At 52.4% G+C, this 23,466-nt stretch overlaps 1 protein-coding gene across 8 annotated transcripts; it reads right to left on the reverse strand.

The window, feature by feature from the left end:
* Nucleotides 1-1,506: 1,506 nt before the first annotated feature.
* On the reverse strand, nt 1,507-22,512 carry SLC43A3 (solute carrier family 43 member 3). 8 transcript variants are annotated; one of them, XM_067037247.1, is made up of 13 exons: nt 22,356-22,497; nt 21,300-21,666; nt 20,795-20,924; nt 18,224-18,270; nt 15,191-15,267; nt 14,873-14,965; nt 13,904-14,043; nt 12,706-12,800; nt 11,483-11,656; nt 11,132-11,251; nt 6,475-6,661; nt 5,718-5,841; nt 1,510-5,106 (listed from the first exon to the last, which is right to left on the reverse strand). In XM_067037247.1, exons 2-13 carry the CDS (start codon nt 21,481-21,483, stop codon nt 5,005-5,007), a joined length of 1,473 nt encoding a protein of 490 aa, XP_066893348.1. In that variant the 5' UTR covers nt 21,484-21,666; nt 22,356-22,497; the 3' UTR covers nt 1,510-5,004. The 8 variants fall into 8 exon arrangements, with proteins under 8 accessions (XP_066893351.1, XP_066893348.1, XP_058926463.1 ...); XM_059070480.2 differs by having other exon boundaries at nt 1,515-5,106; nt 22,312-22,478; XM_067037245.1 differs by having other exon boundaries at nt 1,515-5,106; nt 6,475-6,685; nt 22,312-22,478.
* Nucleotides 22,513-23,466: the final 954 nt, after the last annotated feature.

The raw sequence follows: 23,466 nt of genomic DNA on the forward strand, positions 1-23,466 counted from the left end.
AGGTGAGGAAACTGAGGCTCCGTGTGATTAAGGGATTCTTCGAGGTCGCACAGCTGGTAAGTGTCTGTGAAGCCCAGAGCCTTTCCCCACGCACCTCCTGCTTGAGTCCACCTTCAGGCCTGGGGGGTGACACTGGACTCAGCAAACGGAACGTGGAGGGACCCGAGCATCGTCCTGGGTTTAATCACCTTGCCAGTGAGTCAGCCCCGCTGTGGGAACCAGTGGACCCAGGAGCGGTCAGACACGGCCCATCTGTGAACTCCTCATCGCCAACAAAGGGCCGAAGCCTGGACCGGAGCCTGTGCCTTGGAGCCTGGATGCAAGTGTTCTTCCCAAAGAACTTTAAAGGAGGGACTCACTGCTGTGCCCCAGAGCCACGCCCAGTGCATTTGGGAAGCATCTATCCCCCAAGGGGCTGGAAGAAAAAGGAGCTCCGGGACATAACTGCTAGGACCCCAAGCTTTGAATTAGGGGAAGAGGATCAACAGCCCCTGGGAAGCAGGCAGCCAATACCTTCAGACTGGAGAACGGTGAGCACCGGATTAAGAGAAGATTAATGGATGTGATGTCATTCCCTAGAAATTCCCAGGGTGGCTCTTCGGGCTCTATTATTATTATTTACACTCTCGACCTGCCCTAGGTTGCTCTCACGGTTCACTGTCATCTGGGACTCCCTGCTCAGGCAGCAGAGAGGGGACAGAAAGGGAGGGGGAACCACAACGTCCCAAGACGTGTGTGACGGGAGACCCAGGATGGAGTCGGGGATCAAGCTGTGACACAGCCATAAGATGGGGTTGTAAGCAGCCATTCACAGTCACGTTTTTGTTTTTTAATTTATTTATTTATTTTTGGCTGTGTTGGGTCTTGCGCGCAGGCTTTCTCTAGTTGCGGCGAGCAGGGGCTACTCTTCATTGCGGTGCGCGGGCTTCTTATTGCGGTGGCTTCTCTTGTTGCAGAGCACAGGCTCTAGGCGTGCAGGCTTCAGTAGCTGTGGCATGCAGGCTCAGTAGTTGTGGCTCGCGGGCTCTAGAGCGCAGGCTCAGTAGTTGTGGCGCATGGGTTTTTTGCTCCGCAGCAGGTGGGATCTTCCCGGACCAGGGCTCGAACCCGTGTGCCCTGCATCGGCAGGTGGGTTCTTAACCACTGCGCCACCAGGGAAGCCCCACAGTCACGTTTTCGACAACTATTTGATGACATAAAGAAGAGTCTACGGGGCTTCCCTGGTGGCGCAGTGGTTGAGAGTCCGCCTGCCGATGCAGGGGACACGGGTTCGTGCCCCGGTCCGGGAGGATCCCACGTGCCGCGGAGCAGCTGGGCCCGTGAGCCGTGGCCGCTGAGCCTGTGCATCCGGAGCCTGTGCTCCGCAGCGGGAGAGGCCGCAGCAGTGAGAGGCCCGCGTACCACAAAAATAAATAAATAAATAAAAAGAAGAGCCTACGAGATGGTTTCCATCACCACACACACAGTTGCACCACTGGGAAGAAACACGCCACTGTTGCTAGCCACGATGGTATCTCAGAGCGCTGCAATTAACAGCGGTTATTTTTTTCACGCAGTTCTTTATTTTCTGATCTGCTTTACAACAACCATTTATTTCTTACATAGGAATGAATGCAAAGAAAATGTAACGTCAGGAATTCCCTGGCGGTCCAGTGTTTAGGACTCCATGCTTTCACTGCCGCGGGCCCACACGGTGCGGCCAAAAACAAAAAAGGGAAAAGGTAATGTCTAAAATGAATGTGCAGGTGACCTCAGGAGTCAGACACACGTGGGTTTAAATACCAGCTCCACAATGCAATCGTTGGATGACCTTGGATGTAACTTGCCCCGCAGAGCCTAACTTTGCTCATCTGTAAATTGAGGCTGATTAAAGGAGATGGTCACACAAAGTTTCTGATTCACGCTGTCGCTGTCCTTTGGATAGCAGGTGCCCTCCTCCTCCTGGCCCTGCCCCAGGGAAGACGCCGCCCGGCACTGCCTGCAGCAGGGGCACAGGCAGTGCCAGACTTGCCCGAGTCCCTCTCTGCTGAGGCTGGTAGCAGAGAGAAGGGTTGCACTGGGAGCCTGTTGCTGAGTGAAATCAAAAGTTGTGAAACCCCTGGGTTGCTTGCTTTCTTGTTTGAAAGAGTGGTTCATTCCAGTTGAGGAAAAGGTTACAGGAGGGAGGCTCTCGGGACAGAAATGAGGGCTGTACACATGGGCTGCTTCTCTCACGCACTTATCTTCCCCAGAAATCATCCTTGACTCTCTCTGGATACAGCTGTTCTCTGCACTTCATGAGGAATCCAGGCACTTTTTTTTTTTTTAATAACAGCTTTGCTCAGATATAATCCATATACCACACAATTCATCCATTTAAAATGTACAACTCAATGGTTTTTAGTATATTCAGAGTTGTACAACCATCACCATTATCAAGTTTAGAAGATTTTTATCATCCTAGAAAGAAACCCCTTACCGTTAGCAGTCACTAATCTTCCCCGCAGCCCTATGCAATAGCTAAATCCACTTTCTGCCTCTATAGATTTGCCTATTTTCTATCTGAATGGACTCATACTACATTCTGTCTCTTCTGACTGGCTTCTTTCACTTAGCATAATGTTTTCAAGGTTCATGCATATGGTAGCATGTATCAATACCTCATTCCTTTGTATCGTCGAATAATATTCCATTGTATGGACATACCACATTTTATTTATCCATGGTATTAGGCATCCTTTTGAATTTAATATATTAACTGTAATGATAGCTTTGATCTGTTAAATACCTACCATGTGCTAGGCACTTGACCTAATTTCTGATCTAGTCCAGGGAGGCAGGTCTATTTCTCCAACCACACTGATAAATTAACTGAGATGTAGAGGAGAAGTGTTCCACCCAAGGCCACACTGGTGACAGGGCTGGGACGCCAAAAGGGTTGGCCTGGCTCCCAGTTCATACTGCCCCACCCCACCCCGTGTGCTATGCTCTCTCCTTCCAGTTCTTGTTCTGAAGCCAGAACAAGAAAGAATCCACTCATTCAGTGATCATTCTTCCAACAAGCCCTAATTGGCACCACATGCATGGCAACCAGGCGCTAGTCCCTGAGCCCAGTGAGACCCAGATGCTGCTTCCTGGAGCTCCCAGTTGACGGGAGGAGAGGTGGTCATGGCAGGGCCCAGTCTCCAGGAAGGGGGTGACCGAGGCCTAGGAACGCAGAGCTGCTGGAGAGCCCAAGGAGAGGTTTTTACAGGAGGTGACATTCTGAGCAGGGCCCCAACGGGCCAGGCAGATTTCCCCGGCAGACGGGCTGAGCCCCCAGTGCAGAAGAACTGGTGTGCTCACAGATCCTAAACCAGAAACCTGGGTCCACAGGGATGAGTTCTGTGTCCCTGGAGGTGGGAGGTGAAGAGGGCAGGGGAGAGGTTGGTATCACATTGCTGACCGCCTGGATTGCCAGGCTGGACTCCAGGCTTTGTCCTCTGCCTGATGCAGCAGCTCAATCAACATTTATTGAATGAATGAATGGCTCCGCCTGCCAGCCGCTCCCCCTCAGTCCTCTCCCGGCTAAAAGGAATAAAACCAATAAAACGCCTGATGTGTTCCAGATTCTCCCGTCTCGCCCACCCGCTCCCTCACCTACCCCGCTGTGTTACCTACCTCCTCTCCGGTCATCAGTAAACAAAGGAACAAATGCTCGAGTGCTCTCACCGAGCGCTAGGCAGTAGAAATTACCTTAAACTCTCACAATCGCCCTCAGGGATGCAGGTGAGGACGTTGTGATTGAGGGTGGCTAAGGGACTTGCTGGCTGCTGAAAGGCAGAACTGAAACTCACAGCAGACGTTCTGATTCCATCTAGTGCTTCTAGTTTGTGGGGGGTCGTGGGGTGGGGGGGAGTGTTGCAGTAGGGGTAGGGGTGGGCTGGACAGAAAGAGAAGGCAAGGGAAGGGGATGCTGGCGATCCTCTAGCCCCGGGCCCAGGACCAGGTGGCCAGACCGCAGTCTGAGGGCTCCTGCCCCACCTCCGGGTCCAGCTGCCACACCAGGATTCCCCCGTTCACTCCAGCCCTGCATATCCACTCGCCAAGGCTGGGGCCGGGACACGCAGGCACGCATGCACGCACGTCACGACAGCCCCAAAGCCTGCAGAGGTGGGGCAGCTGCTGCCTTAAGCAGAAAGGCTTTCTTTTGTAAATACAATTATTTAATATCTAGTTGCATATATTATAAAACTATTCCCCAGAGGACATTTTTATATAATACCCAAAGTAAATAATCATCTCCATTCTTGAAGAGGAAAACATCCCCGAACGGCTTCATCAGAAATCCTTTGGTCAAGCAGGCTAGCTGGTTCCCAAGGCCCTTCGGGTGGCCTGACTCTTTGTCACTGTTCTTAAAACCTTCGAGAATGTGAACTCCTGAAAGAACCTCCAGCTCCAAGACCCTCTCCCTCGATAGGTGGGACAACTGATGCTCGGCGGGGAGAAGGGTCGGCTCAAGGTCACGCTGCATCAGCGGCAAAGCTGGGACTCAGCCCGGGGTCCCCCACCCCACCCGGTCTGCTCTCCTTTCTTCCCAGGCGCATTCCCTAACCAGGCTGGGGCTCTGGCGGAGAGCTGGGCGCCGCTTCTGAATGCCAGCTGGCAACGAGGCCATGACCACCTCGTCCTTCACCCGGAAACGTACCCAGCAGCACAGGGCCCAGGCACACGTGGGCTTCAGAGACAAAGAGGCCAGCAGAAGCAGGGGACACACCCTCCCATCACATCAGCCCACCTCGGGCCAAGCATCTGCCAGGGCCATGCGCTTCCCACCCTGAAACTAAGAGCTTCCACGTGACTTTGCCGCTTGTCTTGCCGATAAGAAGGCTTGGTGGACAGTTAAATTATGTCTTTTTGTCTTAAGAAAAAAGAGTGGCTACTTAATACAAGTAGCCTGGGTGGGCAAAGTCTTTCTGGACACAGGGTGCTCGGAGGTGAAGGAAGATGACACATCCTCGGGGCTGAAAAGGGAGGGCTTCTGAACTAGGCGACCCCAGGGGGGCTTTCTTTCTGCCGGCACTCCCGGTACACCAGGAAGGGGTGGACAAACGTCAGAAGAGTTACCAGCACGAGCGTCACATTCACCTGGAGGGGGAGGAAGCAGTGAGGCGAAGTCCACGGGTGAGGGACCAGAATTCTGTCTGGTTTAGCCTCTACTCTCCACTCAGACCCAACGGCGCCCTCTGGGATGGACTCTTGGTTATTTTCCATTCTGCCCCATGGAGCAGGCTGGGTGGGGGGTAGGGGAATATTATATCGTGCCTTTTCTTTTGGCCGCACCCCGTGGCATGTGGGATCTTAGTTCCCTGACCAGGGATCGAACCCTCGCCCCCTGCGGTGGAAGCACAGAGTCTTAAGCACCGGACCGCCAGGGAAGGCCCTGTGCCCATTACACAGATGAAAAAAACAGAGGCCTAGAGAGTATTCAGCGACCCGGGAAGCTGTGCCACGTGGACCCTTTGGCTTCAGGGACCCCACCCCCACCCCCAGCACAAGGCAGGGTACTCCCACCGACCCCAGTTTGAGAAGCAAGACCAAGGATGTACCCATGTGAAGAAATGCTCCTGCAGGGACCACACCCAGGCCACCCCAGCCAGGTTGGGGGCGCCCCCTGCTGGGGACCAACAGTTGTCCCCAATCTGGACATCCTTGCTGGTCTGAGGCCAGGGTCCCCCCCAAGCCGCCACAGTACTCACGTAGAACGGGTCATTCTGGAGGGGGCCTTTGATGAGGGTGAAGACGGGGAACTGGAGCAGAGACACGACAGCTGACAAGGCCATCACCAGCCCAAAAAGCTTCCCAAAGTGCTCTGAAGGGAACCTGGGCAGAGAGACAAACACGTTCCGGTGACCTCTGGGGACCCTCCCTCCACGTAGGGGCCCGGCTGTGGTGGGCCTTGGTCAGCCCCCTGCTCCCCTAGCCTAAGCCTGCCTTCATCCACCCACACCCACACAGCTCCCCTCCTTCACCTTTGCTTAGGCTTTCAAACGACAGAGCAAAGAGATGGCACCGTGCTCGATCCCGGGGAAACAGCAGGGACCCAGACACAGGCTGTGCCCCAGGAGGTCTCAAGGAAAAGACACATGAATAATTCCGCTATATACTAGATGATGCATGCACGATCAGAGGAAGCAAGAATAGAGAGGCACAAGGAAAGAAAAACGCTTTCTTTCTACTCTTCTCTGGGAGAGCTGGAACAGAAGTGGGCTTTGGAGGGTGAATAGGAGTTCACAGGGTAGACAACAGAGGCAGAGGGGAGCAGATGTGAAGAGCTTTCATGTACATGAAGGCTCTAGCCCTCCCATCAGCCTCCACCTCCTCTATACCTGCTCCCAGATGCTGTGTGCCTCCTCCGGCCACCTCTGGTCCTCACCTCCTGATTTCTTTGCCCCCAGCACACCTCCCTTCGCCCCAGGGTGCCCCCGTCACGTGACGCACACCAAGCCCACTTACGCGAGGGTGAGGAAGGCAGCGTTGCCCCCGTAGAGGAAGGAGCGGTTGATCACTTGCAGGATGAAGGTGGCGTACTGCAGGCGGAGGACAGGGATGGAGGCGCAGAGGGCGAAGGCCAGGCACAGCAGAGACGTCAGGGCCAGCGAAGGCACTGTTGAGCACAGGGCCGCCACCGAGGCCGAGGAACCTGGGCCAAAGGGAAGAGCAGAGGCTGCGTGGATGCCCGCAGCGGGGTCATCCTGAACCCTCTCTCCACACGTGCCCCATCTCCAGTCCATCAACAGATGCTGATAATTCCCTTTCTAAATATCATTCAGATGTATCCACTCGTTTCCAACCCTGGAGACTCATCCTAATTATAAGGCCAGCATCACTAACTCATAGATTATCACAATGACCTCCGGACAGAGAGGCCCCTCAACCCACAGCCAGATACTCTGGGTAGCACCATGGGTAATAGCAAAAGGCTGGAAACCGACCAACTCAGCGGCAGTAGGGGAACGCAGCACCAACTATGCCGCAGTCACATAACAGAACTGGGCAGGGGTTAGAGGCAGAAGCAGGGAGCCCCGCTGTGGGGCAAACCCAGGACAGAGAGTTACGTAAAGAAAGCTGCAGGACAGGGCGTGCGGTACGCTGCCTTTTAGCTACGAAAGAACTATACATACATACAGAGTCTGTCTTTAAGGAAAAGCAAAAACAAAAACAATTACCTAACGAGGGAAGGAATGGAGGACAGGGAACAGAGAAGGAAACTAAACTTCTTTGACTATATCTTGTTTCATAGTTTTGGCTTAGGAATGTCAATGTTTGATATGCAAATGTATTTAAAATAAAATAATAGGAAGAAAACAAGCAAAGCAATTCCAAAAAAAAATCCAACAAGATGAAACCAATGAACATAACTTTATATCAAGTTGGTGACTCTTAAAATACTGTAATTTGACTGACAGCTCTTATGGGATGTATCCTCAGGATGAGAACGGAAAGAAGGAAAGAAAGGAGGGAGGAAGGGAGAAACAGCATGCAGCAATCATACGATTTTTTGTGTGTGTGCGGTTCGCGGGCCTCTTACTGCCGTGGCCTCTCCCGCTGCGGAGCACAGGCCCCGGACGCGCAGGCTCAGCGGCCATGGCTCACGGGCCCAGCCTCTCCGGACGCGCAGGCGCAGCGGCCACGGCTCACGGGCCCAGCCGCTCCGCGGCACGTGGGTTCTTCCCGGAGCGGATCACGAACCCGTGTCCCCTGCATCGGCAAGCGGACTCTCAACCACTGCGCCACCAGGGAAGCCCCAATCATACTATTATTAATGATGCTAAACCAGTAATTATGCATAAAATATATTTTTAAAATACTATATATATGTGTGTATATAGTATGTGTATGTGTATATAGTATACAGTATATATACAGTACACAGTATATGTATATACAGTATATATATTAATATAGTATATATTATAGTATTTTAGGAACCATGATTTTCAGAGGAAAGGAGATACAAATGTAAAAATCAAGGAAGTAAAATTTGAATTAAAATATCAGTACTGGGGCTTCCCTGGTGGCGCAGTGGTTGGGAGTCCGCCTGCCGATGCAGGGGACACGGGTTCGTGCCCCGGTCCGGGGGGATCCCACATGCCGCGGAGCAGCTGGGCCCGTGAGCCGTGGCCGCTGAGCCTGCGCGTCCGGAGCCTGTGCTCCGCAACGGGAGACGCCACAACAGTGAGAGGCCCGCGTACCGCAAAAAAAAAAAAAAAAAAAAAATCAGTACTGGATACTCATGATGTATTTTTTCATCCAAAAAATTACGTATATCTTACCTCAGAGGCCTAAAAGCAATGACAACCCAGCAGAATTAGAAACCTTAGCATCCAAATTACAGTCTTTAAATACCATTTCTTATTTAAAGGGACCCAGGGCTATTGGGAGAAATGGCTGGTTTCAGGTCTGGGCCAGGAAACATACCCAATGAAATGGACCTGAATATCTCCTTGTGCCAGAAGGGAAAGACACTCTCTAAAACTAATGGGACTATTTGTTAAGGACACAGATACCGCATTGATAAAGCTGCCAATAATCAAAGATGAGATAATTTGAGCACCAAGAAGAATTGTGACAGAAATGGATTGAAACATGTCAAATATATTTAAAATGAGATTTTAAAAGAGAAACTACGAGTGGTTACCCCTGGAAGTTTCTAAGGCACCAACTCATTTTTCTAAAACTAGTAAATAGAGGAAAAACCATGCATTTATTTCAGGGTAACGAAATAGTTAATAAAGGAAAGTTTTTCTTTCTAGAGGAATTCTAGCTATTAAAAGCAGAAGGAAAGATAGAAATAGAAAATCTCCTTTTTGCAACCCTAATAAAATAATGGGTCTAGGCACTGATCATCAATAGCTGTTAAAATCATTAGGCCTGGGCTTCCCTGGTGGCGCAGTGGTTGAGAGTCCGCCTGCCGATGCAGGGGACACGGGTTCGAGCCCCGGTCCAGGAAGATCCCACATTGCCGCGGGGTGGCTAGGCCCCTGAGCCATGGCCGCTGGGCCTGTGCGTCTGCACGACGGGAGAGGCCACGGCGGTGAGAGGCCTGCGTACCGCAAAAAAAAAAAAAAAAAAAAAAAAAAAAAGCATTAGGCCTGCAGCTGATGGGGAACTTTTATAATGGGCGGGACAGACTGACAATGTCTGACCCCATTGATCAATCTTAACATCATAAGAACAAAACTACGGGTACCGAGGGCTTGATGACAAGAGCTTGTAGGTAGCCCACGGCTCCAGCTCTGAATTATCCTTGCCAAAAATATTAAATATTAATAAAAATATTAATCTGCCTGTTTACAGGAAAGACCCAATCAAAGAAACGCTTTTAAATGACATGAAAAGGATGCCAAATCCAAAATGTGGGAAATTTGACAGGACAAACAACCTAGTTCCTTCGATAAATGAACAACAAAGGGAAAAATGGGGGTGGGGGACACAGAGATTTAAAAACATCTAAAAGCCACATCAGTACATTGTGTGGCCCCTGTATGGATCCGAATCTCAACAAACCAACTATAAAAAGGCATAGTTGAGGGCTTCCCTGGTGGCGCAGTGGTTGAGAATCCGCCTGCCGATGCAGGAGACACGGGTTCGTGCCCTGGTTCGGGAAGATCCCACATGCCGCGGAGCAACTAAGCCTGTGAGCCATGGCCGCTGAGCCTGTGCGTCCGGAGCCTGTGCTCCGCAACGGGAGAGGCCACAACAGTGAGAGGCCCGCATACCGCAAAAAATTTAAAAAAAATTTAAAAAAATTTAAAAAAAAAAAAAAGGCATAGTTGAGACCATTAAGGAAATTTGAACTGGACTACATTATTAGATGATACTAAGAAATGATTAGGGTCTGTTTTACATATGATAATGATATTATGGTGATGTTTAATTTAAATAAAAGAGGTCTTATTTGCTGGAGCTACAAACTGATGTATTTACAGATGAAATGATCTGATGTCTGAGATTTGTTTTAAAATACTCCAGCAGGGGGCTTCCCTGGTGGCGCAGTGGTTGAGAGTCCGCCTGCCGATGCAGGGGACGCGGGTTCGTGCCCCGGTCCGGGAAGATCCCACGTGCCGCGGAGCGGCTGGGCCCGTGAGCCATGGCCGCTGAGCCTGCGCGTCCGGAGCCTGTGCTCCGCAACGGGAGAGGCCACAGCAGTGAGAGACCCGCGTAACGCAAAAAAAAAAAAAAAAAAAAAACTCCAGCAGGGGTAGGAGAAGCAGCTCAGGGAAGTGAGGAGTGGAAGAGGTGAAACTATAGGGGTAAAGGGAATTCCCTAGTGGTCCAGTGGGTAGGATTCTGCGCTTTCACTGCGTACGCCCAAGTTCAATCCCTGGTGGGGGAACTAAGATCCCACAAGCCGTGAGGTGTAAGGCCAAAAAAAAAGGGGGAGACCTCAGCATGCCTGCTCCTCCATTCTTGTCCAAGGATCACGTCCAAGCTCCTTGGACAGGCATAACACTGCCTGTCCCTTCTTACCTCCGTCTTTCCAGCCCCCTCCCTACCTCCTCTCTGTGCCCTGGCCAGCCCGAATCGCTTTCTGGGATTCCTCAGATTCCTCGATGTTTCACTCTCCCGTTCACCACCTTGACTCCTCTGTACTCCTGGGCCACTCTCCCAAGGCCCTCCTCTTCATCTTCTCACTTCTTCACTCTTCCTTTAGGTCTTGGCTTAGATGCCTCTTCCTCCAGGAAGACTTCCTTCCCTGACACCCATCCCATCCCCACCCAGGACAGGTTATGTGCCTTTCCTTCTGTTTCATAGCTCCCTGCAGGTTTACTTCATGGACTGTAAAGCTCGATTACTGGCATTTCTCCACTCTCTCGACTGAGAACAGCTTCTTGAGAACAAGGACGTATCCGTCTTGTCCGTTACTGAATCCAGAACTGTGTTTGGCATATAATTGGCACTCAGTGACTAGTGGTTGGATGATAGATGGATGGGTGATGAATGGACAGACAGATGATGGATGGACAGGTGGATGGATGGGTGATGGACGGATGGATGAATGGACAGATGCAAGTAGAAAAGGATTTAGAAGAAAAGTGAAGGTGGGCACGGAGGCAAATAAAGATCTCGCTCCTCCTGGTTCCCTGATCCTCTGGAGCCCAGGTCTCACCCGTCTTTCTTGCTTCCTCCTGGTACTTGTATTTAAGCCGATCGATGAGCAGGCCATTCCAGGGGGCACACAGCACTCCAAAGAACTGAGTGATGGCAAAGGCATTTGTGTAGGTGCTGACTGCAGAGGGCAGAGAGGGGATGGGCGGTAGGAACTTTCCAGCAGTGCCTTACAGGAGAGGACCCTCCCACCCGGCCCTCGCCCTGCCTGACCCTCCTCGCCACACCCCTGCTCAGACCTTTCTCTGGAGCGCAGAGCCCTGCGGAGCTTAGCACCCCGCCGCTCCGCTCGAGGTTCCAAGTCCCCAGCTGTGATGCTCAGATGTGCTGCCTCCCAAGCCCCATCACCTACCTAGCACCCTGTCCCCACTGGCCAAGTTGCTCAGCATAGAGTTGAGGGTGCCGATGAAGAGGTAGTGCCACAACTGTATCACAGACAGCCACACCAGGTGCCAGGCAAAGCGCCGAGAGAAAGCGTAGCTCCGGAAAGAGCGGGGTTCCTGCTGCTGCCCTGGTCTTGGGATCTCTGGTGGGGAGAGGAAGATTTGGGCAAGAGTTACAATTAAAGTTGGGGGGCAGGGACGGGCAAGAGTGTAAGGGTCTTGATAGGACAGCCTGAAGTCTGAGCTCACCCGCTCTTCTTGCCCTCCTGGGCACACCGCCACCTCCACGCATCATCCTGTCCCCACCACCCTGAACGAGCCCTCCACGCGCGCTGCCTGCCGAAATCTGATCTATCGCAGCTTGGACTCAATGACGCTCCTTGCACTAACACTTTCCTGATCTTTCTCAGCCAGGATGATGAAAAGAAAGAAGAGAGGAGAAAGTTAAAGATGAGGGTTCGTGGCCGACAGCTAGTATTTCAGCTGATCCGTATCTCCTTCTTTTCTTTCAGTACCAGGATCCTGAGTCTCCTCTGGAAATCTCCCCCTGCCCTATTCTTCACGGTGCAGATAGGACTGTGAATTAAGCGTTCCATGCTTCACCCAAGGCTGACCAATGTGCTCCTTCTCCTCGAGAGGCAGACTGGCTGTGATTTTAGACTGGGGTCCCCAGAGGCACCCTGGCTCTGCTCTTCCTGGATGGAGCCTGGCAAGTTCACTTTGCCCTTGCTTTTGTGAACTTCCCAGAATCCTGTTCTCCTTTCTACTTTAACCAGCAGTGGTTTGTGACGTTTATAACCAAAGACCCAAAACAGACAGAGGAGAGAAAGGAGGCAGTGATGGAGATGGAACAACGAGAGAGGGCAGAGCCAGGGGACCTGCGGAAATGGGGACAAATAAGGCAGACTTAGGAGTGGGGGGAAGGGAAGGCAAATGATGGAAGACTGGCTGCGAGGAGAAGGGGTTTGATGAGAAAGAAAAGGGGGACAAAAAGGAGGGATGAGACAAAAATTCTGCCCCTCTCTGGACCGCCTATAAACTAAGGGGGTTGAGAACATCCTGCAGGTCTTTTCCCTTCCTGTCCTTTCCTGATTCTGAGTCCCTGGGAAAAAGCTCTGGAGGTGAGCAACCAAGCTGGCGGTGGGGACAGGCCAGGTTCTGGAGGGGAAATGGGTTCACCAGGAGGGCTCACCTTCCTTTGGTGAAATGAACTCCTCTGAAAGCTCCAGCTTTTGGGACTCAACCGTTTTCTTCTCTTCCTCTCGGGGGCCATCCGCAGAGCACAGGCTGTGGAAACAGAAGCTCCATCAGCCTGACCCAAGAATTGTGCGCTGAGCCTCAGATTCAGGCTGGAGGGGCGGGGGGGCGGGAGATACAACACTTCGCTATACATTGGAATCGCCTTTTCACAACCCCAGTGCCCAAGTCACAGCCCAGACCGATTAAATCAGAATGTCTGGGCATGGGAGACAGGCTCCCATGTTTTTTAAAGATCTCCAAGTAATCCCAGCAATTCTAATATGCAGCAATGTTTGGGAACCGCTGAAGTGCAGGAAGAACAGGACAGGCCTGGGTTCTAACGCCAGCGCTGCCTCTTCCTGAGGCTGTGCAACATGGCTCAGACCTAACTCTTCTGAGCCTCCTCGTTCTCATTTGGAAAATGGAGATAAATATGGGGATCTCAGGACTCCTGGGAGACGAAATCAGAGCACATGGGGCTGCCAAACAGCAAACAAAAGCCCTCTCCCTACTGCTTTGATGAGTGGCGACAAAAATGGTCCCATTTCTTCCCCTCCTCTGTTCTCCACCCTTTGCAATACAGCTCTGTCCCCTCCATCTGGGCTGGCCTTGCGAGCTGCTCAGCCAAGACAACCCAGCAGAAGTGATGTTGTGACAATTCTAAGCTTAAAACTGAAAACACCTTGTGCATTTTGGCATTTATCTTGGAACCCTGAGACCACCATGTGAAGAAGCCCAAGCTAGCCTGCGGGAGGAGAAGAGCCATGTGACCCAGAAATCCCTGCCACTCCAAATGGCCAGACAAACCCCATGTGAGTAAGGCCATCCTAGATAGATGAGCCAGCCCCCAGCTAGCCCACCAGATGATCAGAGGCATGAGAAGCCTTGTCAAGGTCATCCAAGTAGCTCCCTGATCAGTAGAACAAGCCAGCTACCCATAGACTTGCGGAAATACTAAATGCTTAATGTTTCAGGCCATTACGTTTTGGGGTAGTTTGTTATGCAGCAGCAGCTAACTAATACATCCCTGGTCGAGTCCTCCTCTCCTGGGACAGGTTTCCACTGCCTGACCACGTCTGCCCCACCCCTGCTTCCTACTCCAGGTGAGGCGAGGGGCTCTGGGCACACCCTCACCAGCTCACAGTCCTTACCCATAGCTGTAGTTGGGGGGCAGCGGGTAGGGGATGTGCCCCCGGGGCATCAGAAGGAAAGTACGCCCAAGATGCCAGGCACTGCAGACAGAGATGAAGATGAAGGAGGTCCTGAGACTGATGCCCTGTTCATAAAGGAGCTGCAGAAAAAGGAGAGGAAAGGTCAGCGTAACAGCCACGTTCCCGGCAGCATTATTCACAACACCCGAAAGGTGGGAGCAAATCAAGCATCCATCGCGGATGAATGGATAAAGGAAAGGTGGCACGTACATACGATGGAACGTCATTCAGCCTTAAAAAGGAAGGAAATTCTGACACCTACTACAACATTGATAAACCTTGAAGACATTGTGCTAAATGGAATAACCCAGTCACAGAAGGACAAATACTATATGAGTCCACTTACGAGGTACCTACAGTAGTCAAATTCACAGAAATAGACAACAAGATGGTGGTTGCCAGGGGCAAGGGGGGCGATGGGGGGGTACCCGCAATGGGGATTATTGTTTAATGGGCACAGAGTTTCAGTTTTACAGGGTGGGGAAGAGTTCTAGAGATAGATGGCGGTGATGGTTGTAAAACAACACGAATGAACTTAATGCCATTGAACTGTACACTTAACAATGGTCAACATGGAAAACTTTACGTTAGGTGGGTCTTTTTTGCCGCGCAGCAAGCAGGATCCTAGTTCCCTGACCAGAGATCAAACCCGCGTCCCCTGCAGTAGAAGTGCAGGGTCTTTTTTTTTTTTTTTTTTTGGCAGTGTGCGGTCTTAACCGCTGGACCACCAGGGAAGTCCCTGGGTGTATTTCATCATACAAAAAGTCAGTGTAAGAATTAGGGGCTGAAACCTGTTTCTAAGAATGAGTCTTGGCCCAGGCCCTTGCCTTCCACCCTGGAGGCTGATTACGGATGCCTGGTCCGCCCCAGCAGCAGGGGCAATAAACGCGGGCCATTGCTATCTTTTACCATAATGATAAGGAAGACTGCCGAGGAAGAGTCAAATGCTCCGTTGTACATGGTGATGATGGTTGAGCGGTGTCTGCCAAACAGGTTCCCGATCTGGAGAACACACGATCAGCCTGAATCACTTATTTATCCGTGAGATCTTTCCTGTGCACCCGGCAAGTGTCAGGCCCTCATACCCAGACCTACCCTCCACCCCAGGAGCTACCACCCTGGCTTGGGCCAACCCCGTCAGAGGCAGCCAACGTAGCCAAGTGCTTCTCCCTCCCTCCACCCGCCCCAACCTCCGGCCAGGTGCCTGTGATTAGGGCAGGCTCACACCTGCAGGTTGGTGATAAGAAACAGGATTCCTCCCACGGTGAGCATGGGCATGGCCAGGAAGAGCAGCACAGCTGAGTCTGGAACAATCCAAGACAGAGGTGGGGAGGCGTCACAGTGCAACCCAAACATGCAGCCCCGAACTCGGGCCCCCACCTGCTCCCTACAATCCTGGGCCCGGGGCCCCCAATTCTAGGCAGCCTCCCAGCATCCTCCAAGGATCTTAGGGTCCTGGCCAAGGCTCCTTCACGTGTCCCTGCGGAGGGACCCTGCAGACGTCTCCTGAGACACCCTCTTCCTCACCCAGGATGACCCTTGGTCTCTGGCAGGGCGGATGCCTACAGAGGGACGCATGACTGAACTCACCGCCCCCTTCCCTCACTAAACCACAAGAAGGCCCTCTATTCATCCTTGACACTGTGGCGGGGGAGAAGCCTGGATTCAGTCGCTGAGCCCAGCCTCTAACTCACTGCTTTGAGCTAGATTCGGAATCTGTGACTCAGTCATTTCATCTGATAAATGGGAATAACAGCCCCTGCTCTTCCCACCTCACCAGGCGCTGTGAGATCTGAGTGTGTCTCTTTTGTGTGTTAAACTCTGAGCATTTCCTTTGTGCCAGGCGTTGTGCTCGGCACTGGAAATGCAGGATGAATAAATACTTCTGGCCCTTGGAAAGACTGACATGCAAAAAAATCATTCTACTAGGTCTGGCAAGTGCTGGGTAAGAAGAGCAGAAATGAAAACAACTAAAGTGCCAAGGACTAGGGAGCCCTCCGTAAATTAGTCTTTCCCAAGTCACAGCCTTCTTTCCACCCACTTTCATGATTTGGGCCATAACCCACACCTGACTTCTTTGCTAAAAAATTTTTTTTTAAAGTTGACTCACTTTTATGCAAAAGAAATCTTTTTTTTTTCAGCACGCGGGCCTCTCACCGTTGTGGCCTCTCCCGTTGCGGAGCACAGGCTCCGGACGCGCAGGCTCAGCGGCCATGGCTCAACCACTGCGCCACCCAGGGAAGCCCAGAAATCTATTATTTTTAAAGGAAACTTTATATTGGGAGTTCCCTGGTGGCCTAGTGGTTAGGATTCTGGGCTTTCACTGCCGGGGCCCAGGTTCAATCTTTGGTCGGGGAACTGAGATCCCACAAGCCACTGCGGCACGGCCAAAAAAACAGAAAACTTTATATCGCTAGTGTAAATGAAAAGCAACTTGTGTTGCCCGTTGTGAATAGGAGGTAACTGTAAAAATAAATACAATGAAAACACTGTTATTAAACTGTAACTGAACGCAGTTGCCTTCAGAATGTTCAAAGCCTGATACCTGCTCTTGTCATAGTGTTAAAATTATCCCAGCCCCAAACCAAGACTTCCGTGCAGGAAATCAGAGGGCTGAATGAGAAATAAAAAGGGAGCAACTCTCCCACCAGGTGATTCAATGTTAATGCAGCACATGTGTGCTTCCTAATAATATCCCCCAAAGTAACTATTCTCCTAGTAACTTGTGTTCCATACCTTGAGAAGCACTGTAAACTTGCTCATTTTAGAGCACTCACACTCTTTACCATTCAGTTTCTGTCTCTGTAAAAGGTACGTCTTCAAATGCACTAAAGGTTGGTTGAGATTCCTTTCATGATAGCATGCTTTTTCCAAAACCAAAAAGCCCTATTTTAGGGGGGAAGGGAACATTGTGACTCCAGTGATTGATAGATGTGAGTCAAACATACCCAGCCAGCACCTCCACATTCAGCCACTTGAAAATCATGTGTAGGCTTTTAGGTAAGAAGACAGTCTGACGAGCACAGTAGTTTTTAAATAACTGGCTTGAGGTGCCAGGCTACCTCATGAGATCTGCTCAGACGGAGACCCTCAGTCAGCCTTGCGTTCACTGAACACAAATGAAGTAACAGATTCGGCACAGGTACTAGACGCAGGAGAGTTACGCACTTTTACTTCCTAACCCCAAAACTAAGCCACGTAATCTGACACTGGGGAGAAATACTGGAAAGCATCTCTTGGCCGCTATAACTGAGATGCCAGCAAAGAGCACGGTGCCAGGGTCCCAGGACCCCTTCCCACTAACTTGCTCTGTGGCCTTTGGCTGGTCTTTGCGAAGGGTCTCTCTCTGACCTCAGTTTTCTCCTCTACATAATGGAGGAAGTGGGGAACACACCAGACTGGAATTCCCAGACTTTGGGAATTGTATACACTTATAGACGAGTAAAATTTGAAAAGAAAACTTCTGACTACACTAGAGTTCTCAGTTTGTACCCGGCTAAGTCAGGATATTTTCAAAAACTGCCATTCATATTATCATGTCATTAAAAAAAAAGAGAGAGGGCTTCCCTGGTGGCACAGTGGTTGAGAGTCCGCCTGCCGATGCTGGGGACGCGGGTTGGTGCCCCGGTCCGGGAAGATCCCACGTGCCGCGGAGCGGCTGGGCCCGTGAGCCGTGGCCACTGAGCCTGCGCGTCCGGAGTCTGTGCTCTGCAACGGGAGAGGCCACAACAGTGAGAGGCCCGCGTACGGCAAAAAAAAAAAAAAAAAAAGAGAGAGAGAGAGAGAGGACATTTTTTTTTTTTTAATTTTTGTGGTACGCGGGCCTCTCACTGCTGTGGCCTCTCCCGTTGCGGAGCACAGGCTCCGGACGCGCAGGCTCAGCGGCCATGGCTCACGGGCCCAGCCGCTCCGCGGCACGTGGGATCTTCCCGGACCGGGGCACGAACCCGTGTCTCCTGCATCAGCAGGCAGACTCTCAACCACTGCGCCACCAGGGAAGCCCGAGAGAGAGGACATTTGATACATAACAAAAGGAAGGATATAGTCTTTTGAATAAATTCTTCTCTCCGAAGCAATCCCTCCACTGTCCTTATTTTGTGCATGTCTCACTAGACTAAACAGTTTTTATAGACCAGCAATAACTCTCTCAAGGCCTCTTTGCAGCCGAAAGTTTGTGGGTCTCTGAATACCTGTGGGGGTCAGTGCATCCTGCCCACCACCAGCTGCCCCTGAGGTTGTGTCCCTCCTGACAGCACTCACCTGCAGAGATGAAGGCGATCGTAAGCGTGGCGCTGGTGTAGAGAAATCTGGAACACAGAAGGGCAGATGCAGAATGCGGTCAACAAGAGAGAAAGCTGGAGGGGCAGGCTCCTCCCACTTAGAAGTCCCAACCAGCCAAGGCCCTGAAGAAAGGCGGTGGTGCCTCGTTTACAAATCATAATCTTGAGTTCTAATTCCTCTTGCTGTGTGACGTTGGGCAAGGCACTGCCCTTCTCTGGGCCTCAGCAGCCTCTTCTATGAAGAGATGTTTGTGGATGGACCTAGAGACTGTCATACAGAGTGAAGTAAATCAGAAAGAGGAAAACAAATATTGCTTATTAATGCATATATGTGGAGTCTAGAAAAATGGTACAGATGAACCTGTCTGTAAGGCAGAAATAGAGACACAGACGTCGAGAACAAATGTATGGACACCAAGCGGGGGAACGGGGCGGGGGGGATGAACTGGGAGATTGGGATTGACATATATACACTAATATGTATAAAACAGATACCTAATGAGAACCTACTGTATAGCACAGGGAACTCCACTTTGCTGTATAGTAGAAACTAGCACAACATTATAAAACAACTATACCCCAATTTAAAAAAATTTTTTAAAAAACAGAATCTAACCATTTTTTTAAAAAAAGAGAGAGAGATGATTGGACTGACTGATCTAGGCCCTAAGCTTAAAGTTCTAGGATGTTATTGTTTAAGGACCACGATCCCAAGGTTACGGGACTCTCTTAGAAGCGTGGGGTAATAAAAGCAGCGCTGAAGTGTGATGCTCTGATGTACAATAAGAAATACACATGTGGTCCAGGTGCCCAGTCCCTGACACAGGGCTCCTAAGACCCTTATAAATTCCTACATGACAAGAGCCCTAGGAGCATCTTTTATTCTAATGAGGTGACCCTGGATGGGTCCTGGATGGGGGCTGCTCACCAGAAAAACCAGCCATAATTAGATGCTTGGGATTTTCAGCCCTGCCCCCCACTTCTCCAGAGAGGGGAGAGGGGCTGGAAATGAGTTAATAATTGATCAGGCCTCCATGAGGAAGGCTCCGTAAAATCCTAAGAGTATGGAGCTTGGGGAGCTCCCAGGTTGGGGAACACAGCCAGGAACCAGGAGGGTGCTGCACCCTAACTGCACAGGGACAGGAGAGATCCTGGGCTCGGGACCCTCCCTGACCTCGCCCTATGTGTCTCTTCACCTGGCTGTTCATCTGTATCCTTTATCATATCCTTTGACAAACTGGTATATGTGTTTCCCCGAGTTCAGTGAGCCCTTTAGCAAATAACTGAATCCAAAAGGGGGAGGAGGTCACAGGAATGCCAGGTCTGTAGCCGGCTCAGACAGAAGTTGTGGGTAAGCTGGGGACCCACCACTTGCCATTGGCACCTGAGGTGGAGGGCAGTCTGGTGGGACGGAGCCCTTAACCTGTGGGATCTGATGCTGTATCTCCAGGTAGCCAGTGTCAGAATTGAGATAAATGATAGGACACCCAGCTGGTGCCACGGAATTGCCTGGTGTGGGAAAGGCTCCCACACATTTGGTGACCGGAAGTGCAGAGTTCTGTGTAAAAGTAAAGGAGAAACACAGGTGGGAAGACTGGGTTTTTCTTAACACACTAAAGGCTGGAGAAGAGGGAGTGGGCAAAGAAGGACGGGAAAGAGGAGGAGACAGGTGACCAAATTCCAAGAGCGACTGACGGAGTCATCGTGCACCCAAAGGCTTAGAGAGCCAAGGCGTGGCTTTCCCGCCAGGCTGTTTCCTGGCCCGGCCACCCTCCGGTCCCTCTGACAACTAGCCTCTCCCGTGCCTCCCGGGAGGCGCCGGCTCTGGGTCCTATCAGCTCCCCCGCAGGCCCCTGCTTATCGCCGAACCCGGCCAGCTGCATAGCACCCTGCAGAGCCAGCAAGTCCCCTGCCCTCCGGTGACTCGTCTGCATGGGATGGACCCCCACGGCCTCCCCTCCCGTCGGAGGGAAACTGAAATCCCACCACTGGAGACACCCAGGACGCCTCACTACATAAGCTTCCGGGGAGTGATGGTGGTGGTGGTAAGGACAGTGAGTCACTCGGGTATGAAGAGGCCAAAGGTCCCCGGCATGAAGGCCAGAGCGGTAATTCGATTTTTACTTTTATTTATGTATTGGCCACGCCGCACGGCATGTGGGATCTCAGTTCCCCAACAGGAATCAAACTGGAGCCCCGTGCACTGCAAGCGCGGAGTCTTAACCGCTGGACCACCACCAGGGAAGCCCCGAGGGTGACAATTCTAGGCTTTGCTCATTTCATAACCCCGTCCCAGGCCAGCCCGCACACGGAGTAGGCCTGGGTTCCTGCTCAGCTCAGCACATCATACAGCGCGCAGTTTCACATGCAACAGAGGAAGGAGGTGAGGAAAGGGAAGCGGTGGTCTGGGGACAGAGTCCACACCCTGGGCGGTTTCTAGCAGGGCTGCTGGGGCAGGGATGCCCCGCTGCCTGGCCTGGGCCTCCCTCCAAACAAGGCTGCTGCCCGAATTCCTCCTGCCCAGCCCTGTTCAGATCCCCTCGGGACTTACATGGCTATGAGGCGAGCCACGGTGGTCTTGAAACGGTCAAAGATGTAGCCAGTGGGGAACGTCATGAAGTTGTTCATGAAGGATGCCAGGGTGAAGATGAGTGAGAAGCGCTCGTCCTGGGCTTGGCAGTCTGGAGGACGGAAAGGCAGATCTCAAGAGCCCAGGGTGGACGGGCCAACCTCCCATCCCGTCCCAGCCTTCCTGCCAGGCCGGCACCCAGCCTGGCTCCCGTCCAGGGCAGCCTCTTCCATCTCGGACAGCTTGCCTGGTAGAATAAGTTCTCCCTTAGATAAGCGGAGACGGGACTGCCCCTAATTACCTCTTGGGAGCCGGTACCTCCCTCCCCAGGGATCTCCGAGACCAAGGTTGAGGGCAGGGGCAGCCGACACTCCCTTCCTCTCACCATAGACATGCTGGCAGAGGAGGCAGGGGGTGGAGTCCTTCCGACCCCTTCCCACCACCTGGGAACCAGACTCAGCTTCCTAGAGAAGCCCCCCTCCCTTACCCTCCAGCCCCGTGGCATTGCCCATCAGCCTGGCATTCGGTTCACACAGCTCCTCAAAGTAATGTTCTGTTTTGAAGACAAACACCAGGGATGCCCAGCCGAAGAGGACGCCTGCAAAGCTGAGGCACTCCAGCAGCCCCGTCAGCAGGGTGGCTACGCGAAGGGGCAGCCTCTGGTCCCGCATGGCCCGAGGTGGAGCTGAACCTCAAATCCCACTGGTGGCCTCCTGCGCTGACCACAGGAGCTGCAACGCCCGGCTTCTGAGCACTTGGAAAATTCCTCTGGCAGGCGCTTCTGTCCAGGTGGCTCTCTGGTGCTGGCTGTTGCGGGCCTGGGGAAAAACCATCAGCGGGCGATTCCCTGGATCCTACAAAATAAGGCAGAGGCTGCTCGGTACACAGGGCTGTGGGCAAGGTAGAGGTGGACAAAGGTTCTTTGTGGTTTAGACAAAGAAGCCAGGTGTTACAAACAGCTGCCAATGCCTCTCCATCCCACAACTGGCAACAGGTGGGAAAGCTGGAACTGAGCCCCAGTTCTGGAGACGGTCCACGAACATAACAGCAGCAATTGTGAGCCAGGAAGAGGGGGTAAGGGACCTTACACAGGTCCTCACAAAGCCTCACAATAACTTGGCAAAGTGGGTGTTTTCTTAACTTCAGATCACTGACAAAAGCTCAGAGGGCTCTGTCAACTTCCCAAGGTCACATGGTCTGGTTAGTCACGTCGCAGGCCAGTCGAAGGGCAAAAACATCCTCACCCCCGCACGATCCTCCGTGACCCTCGGCTAGGGCTCCCAATAACCCCCTTCCCGACACCCTCACATCACCATCGGCCAGGAAAGCGCCCAGAAGCCGCTCCCCACCCCCCACCCGCTCCCCCTCCAGCACGTGGTCAGCGGCCCTCCCAGCAGGGGCGCCCCGAGGTCTGCCCAGCCACAGAGCCCCTGGCCTCGGCCCCGCGGCCCCGCCGCCCGCACCCCCGGCCCCGGCCCGGGCCCCGAGCCGCGTCCTACCCGCTGGCCTCCTCGCGGAGCTCGCGGGGTTAGCCGCAGCGTACCTTGCGAGGTTTAGCTTCGCGCTTGCACTCGCCCCTCCCACGCCCCCAGCGATCCCGGAAGGGCCGGGATGGGCGGGGCCAGAGAGGTCCACCGCGACCCACTCTCCATCACTTCCTTCTTCTGCAGCGCTCACGATCCCGTGCTCACTTTGACCACGCCCTGAGACCTTCCCTCCTTTCCCTCTAACCCCGGCAGCATCTGTTTCCCTCTCTTGATCCTCTTGCAGCCTCTCAGCTGCTTTGCCCCTCCTCCCTCCCCTGACCGAGATCGTTTTAGTTGTGTTGCGCACGGACAGGCAGCCCCACGGAAAAGATCACACAGTCACAGCACACACACACAGACGGCTCACCTGCAGACACACACACACACACACACACACCCTCTTCCTTGTGCTCTACCGGCACCACGCGGGTGGGCACAGAATACGTTTCTCCCCATTTGCCCAGGAGCCCAATCTTTTCTCCTGATCTCATGCTCCTAGCGCTGCCAGCAAATCCCAACACAGAGTCAGAGAACCAAGAGCCGGAACTAGACAGACAGGGGAAAAAAAAAATGGTGCCTGGCCTTTCAGTGACTGTGTTGCCTGCCATTCCACCGCCTGCGGCCGACCAGACGGTGCACCCTGAGGGGAATTCAGAATGGAGAAAACGGCATTCTGGATAGTTAGATAGTTAAGATCTTTTTTTTTTTTTTTTTTTGAATTTTTGGCTGCGCTGGGTCTTCGTTGCTGTGCTGGGGCTTTTCTCTAGTTGCAGCGAGCAGGTGCTACTCTTCATGGCTTCTCATTGCCGTGGCTTCTCTTGTTGCGGACCACGGGCTCTGGGTGCACAGGCTTCAGTAGTTGTGGCATGAGGGCTTCAGTAGTTGTGGCGCATGGGCTTAGTTGCTCTGTCACACGTGGGATCTTCCCGGACCAGGGCTTCAACCCTTGTCCCCTGCATGGGCGGGCGGACTCTTAACCACTGTGCCACCAGGGAAGCCCCAGTTAAGATCTTATGCAGGAATAACTTCAATGAGCCAAGATGCTAGCCTCTTCCCATACTTAGAAAAACGCTAAAATCATGAACTTGAGACGTCTGCTTTTGTGGTTGGCAGTAGTCTTTTCCTGTC

The sequence above is a fragment of the Kogia breviceps genome, chromosome 7 (assembly GCF_026419965.1).
Source record: "Kogia breviceps isolate mKogBre1 chromosome 7, mKogBre1 haplotype 1, whole genome shotgun sequence".
Classification (NCBI taxonomy): domain Eukaryota; kingdom Metazoa; phylum Chordata; class Mammalia; order Artiodactyla; family Physeteridae; genus Kogia; species Kogia breviceps.

Excerpts from the sequence above, each read along its gene's own strand:
- SLC43A3 (XM_067037245.1), bottom strand. The coding sequence starts at position 21,483 with ATGCGGGACCAGAGGCTGCCCCTTCGCGTAGCCACCCTGCTGACGGGG. Across the intron at positions 11,252-11,482 it reads CAGTGGGGACAGGGTGCTAG|TCAGCACCTACACAAATGCC; the intron begins GTAGGTGATGGG and ends TGCCCTCTGCAG. Across the intron at positions 5,842-6,474 it reads GCTGCCTTCCTCACCCTCGC|GTTCCCTTCAGAGCACTTTG; the intron begins GTAAGTGGGCTT and ends CTCTCTGCCCAG.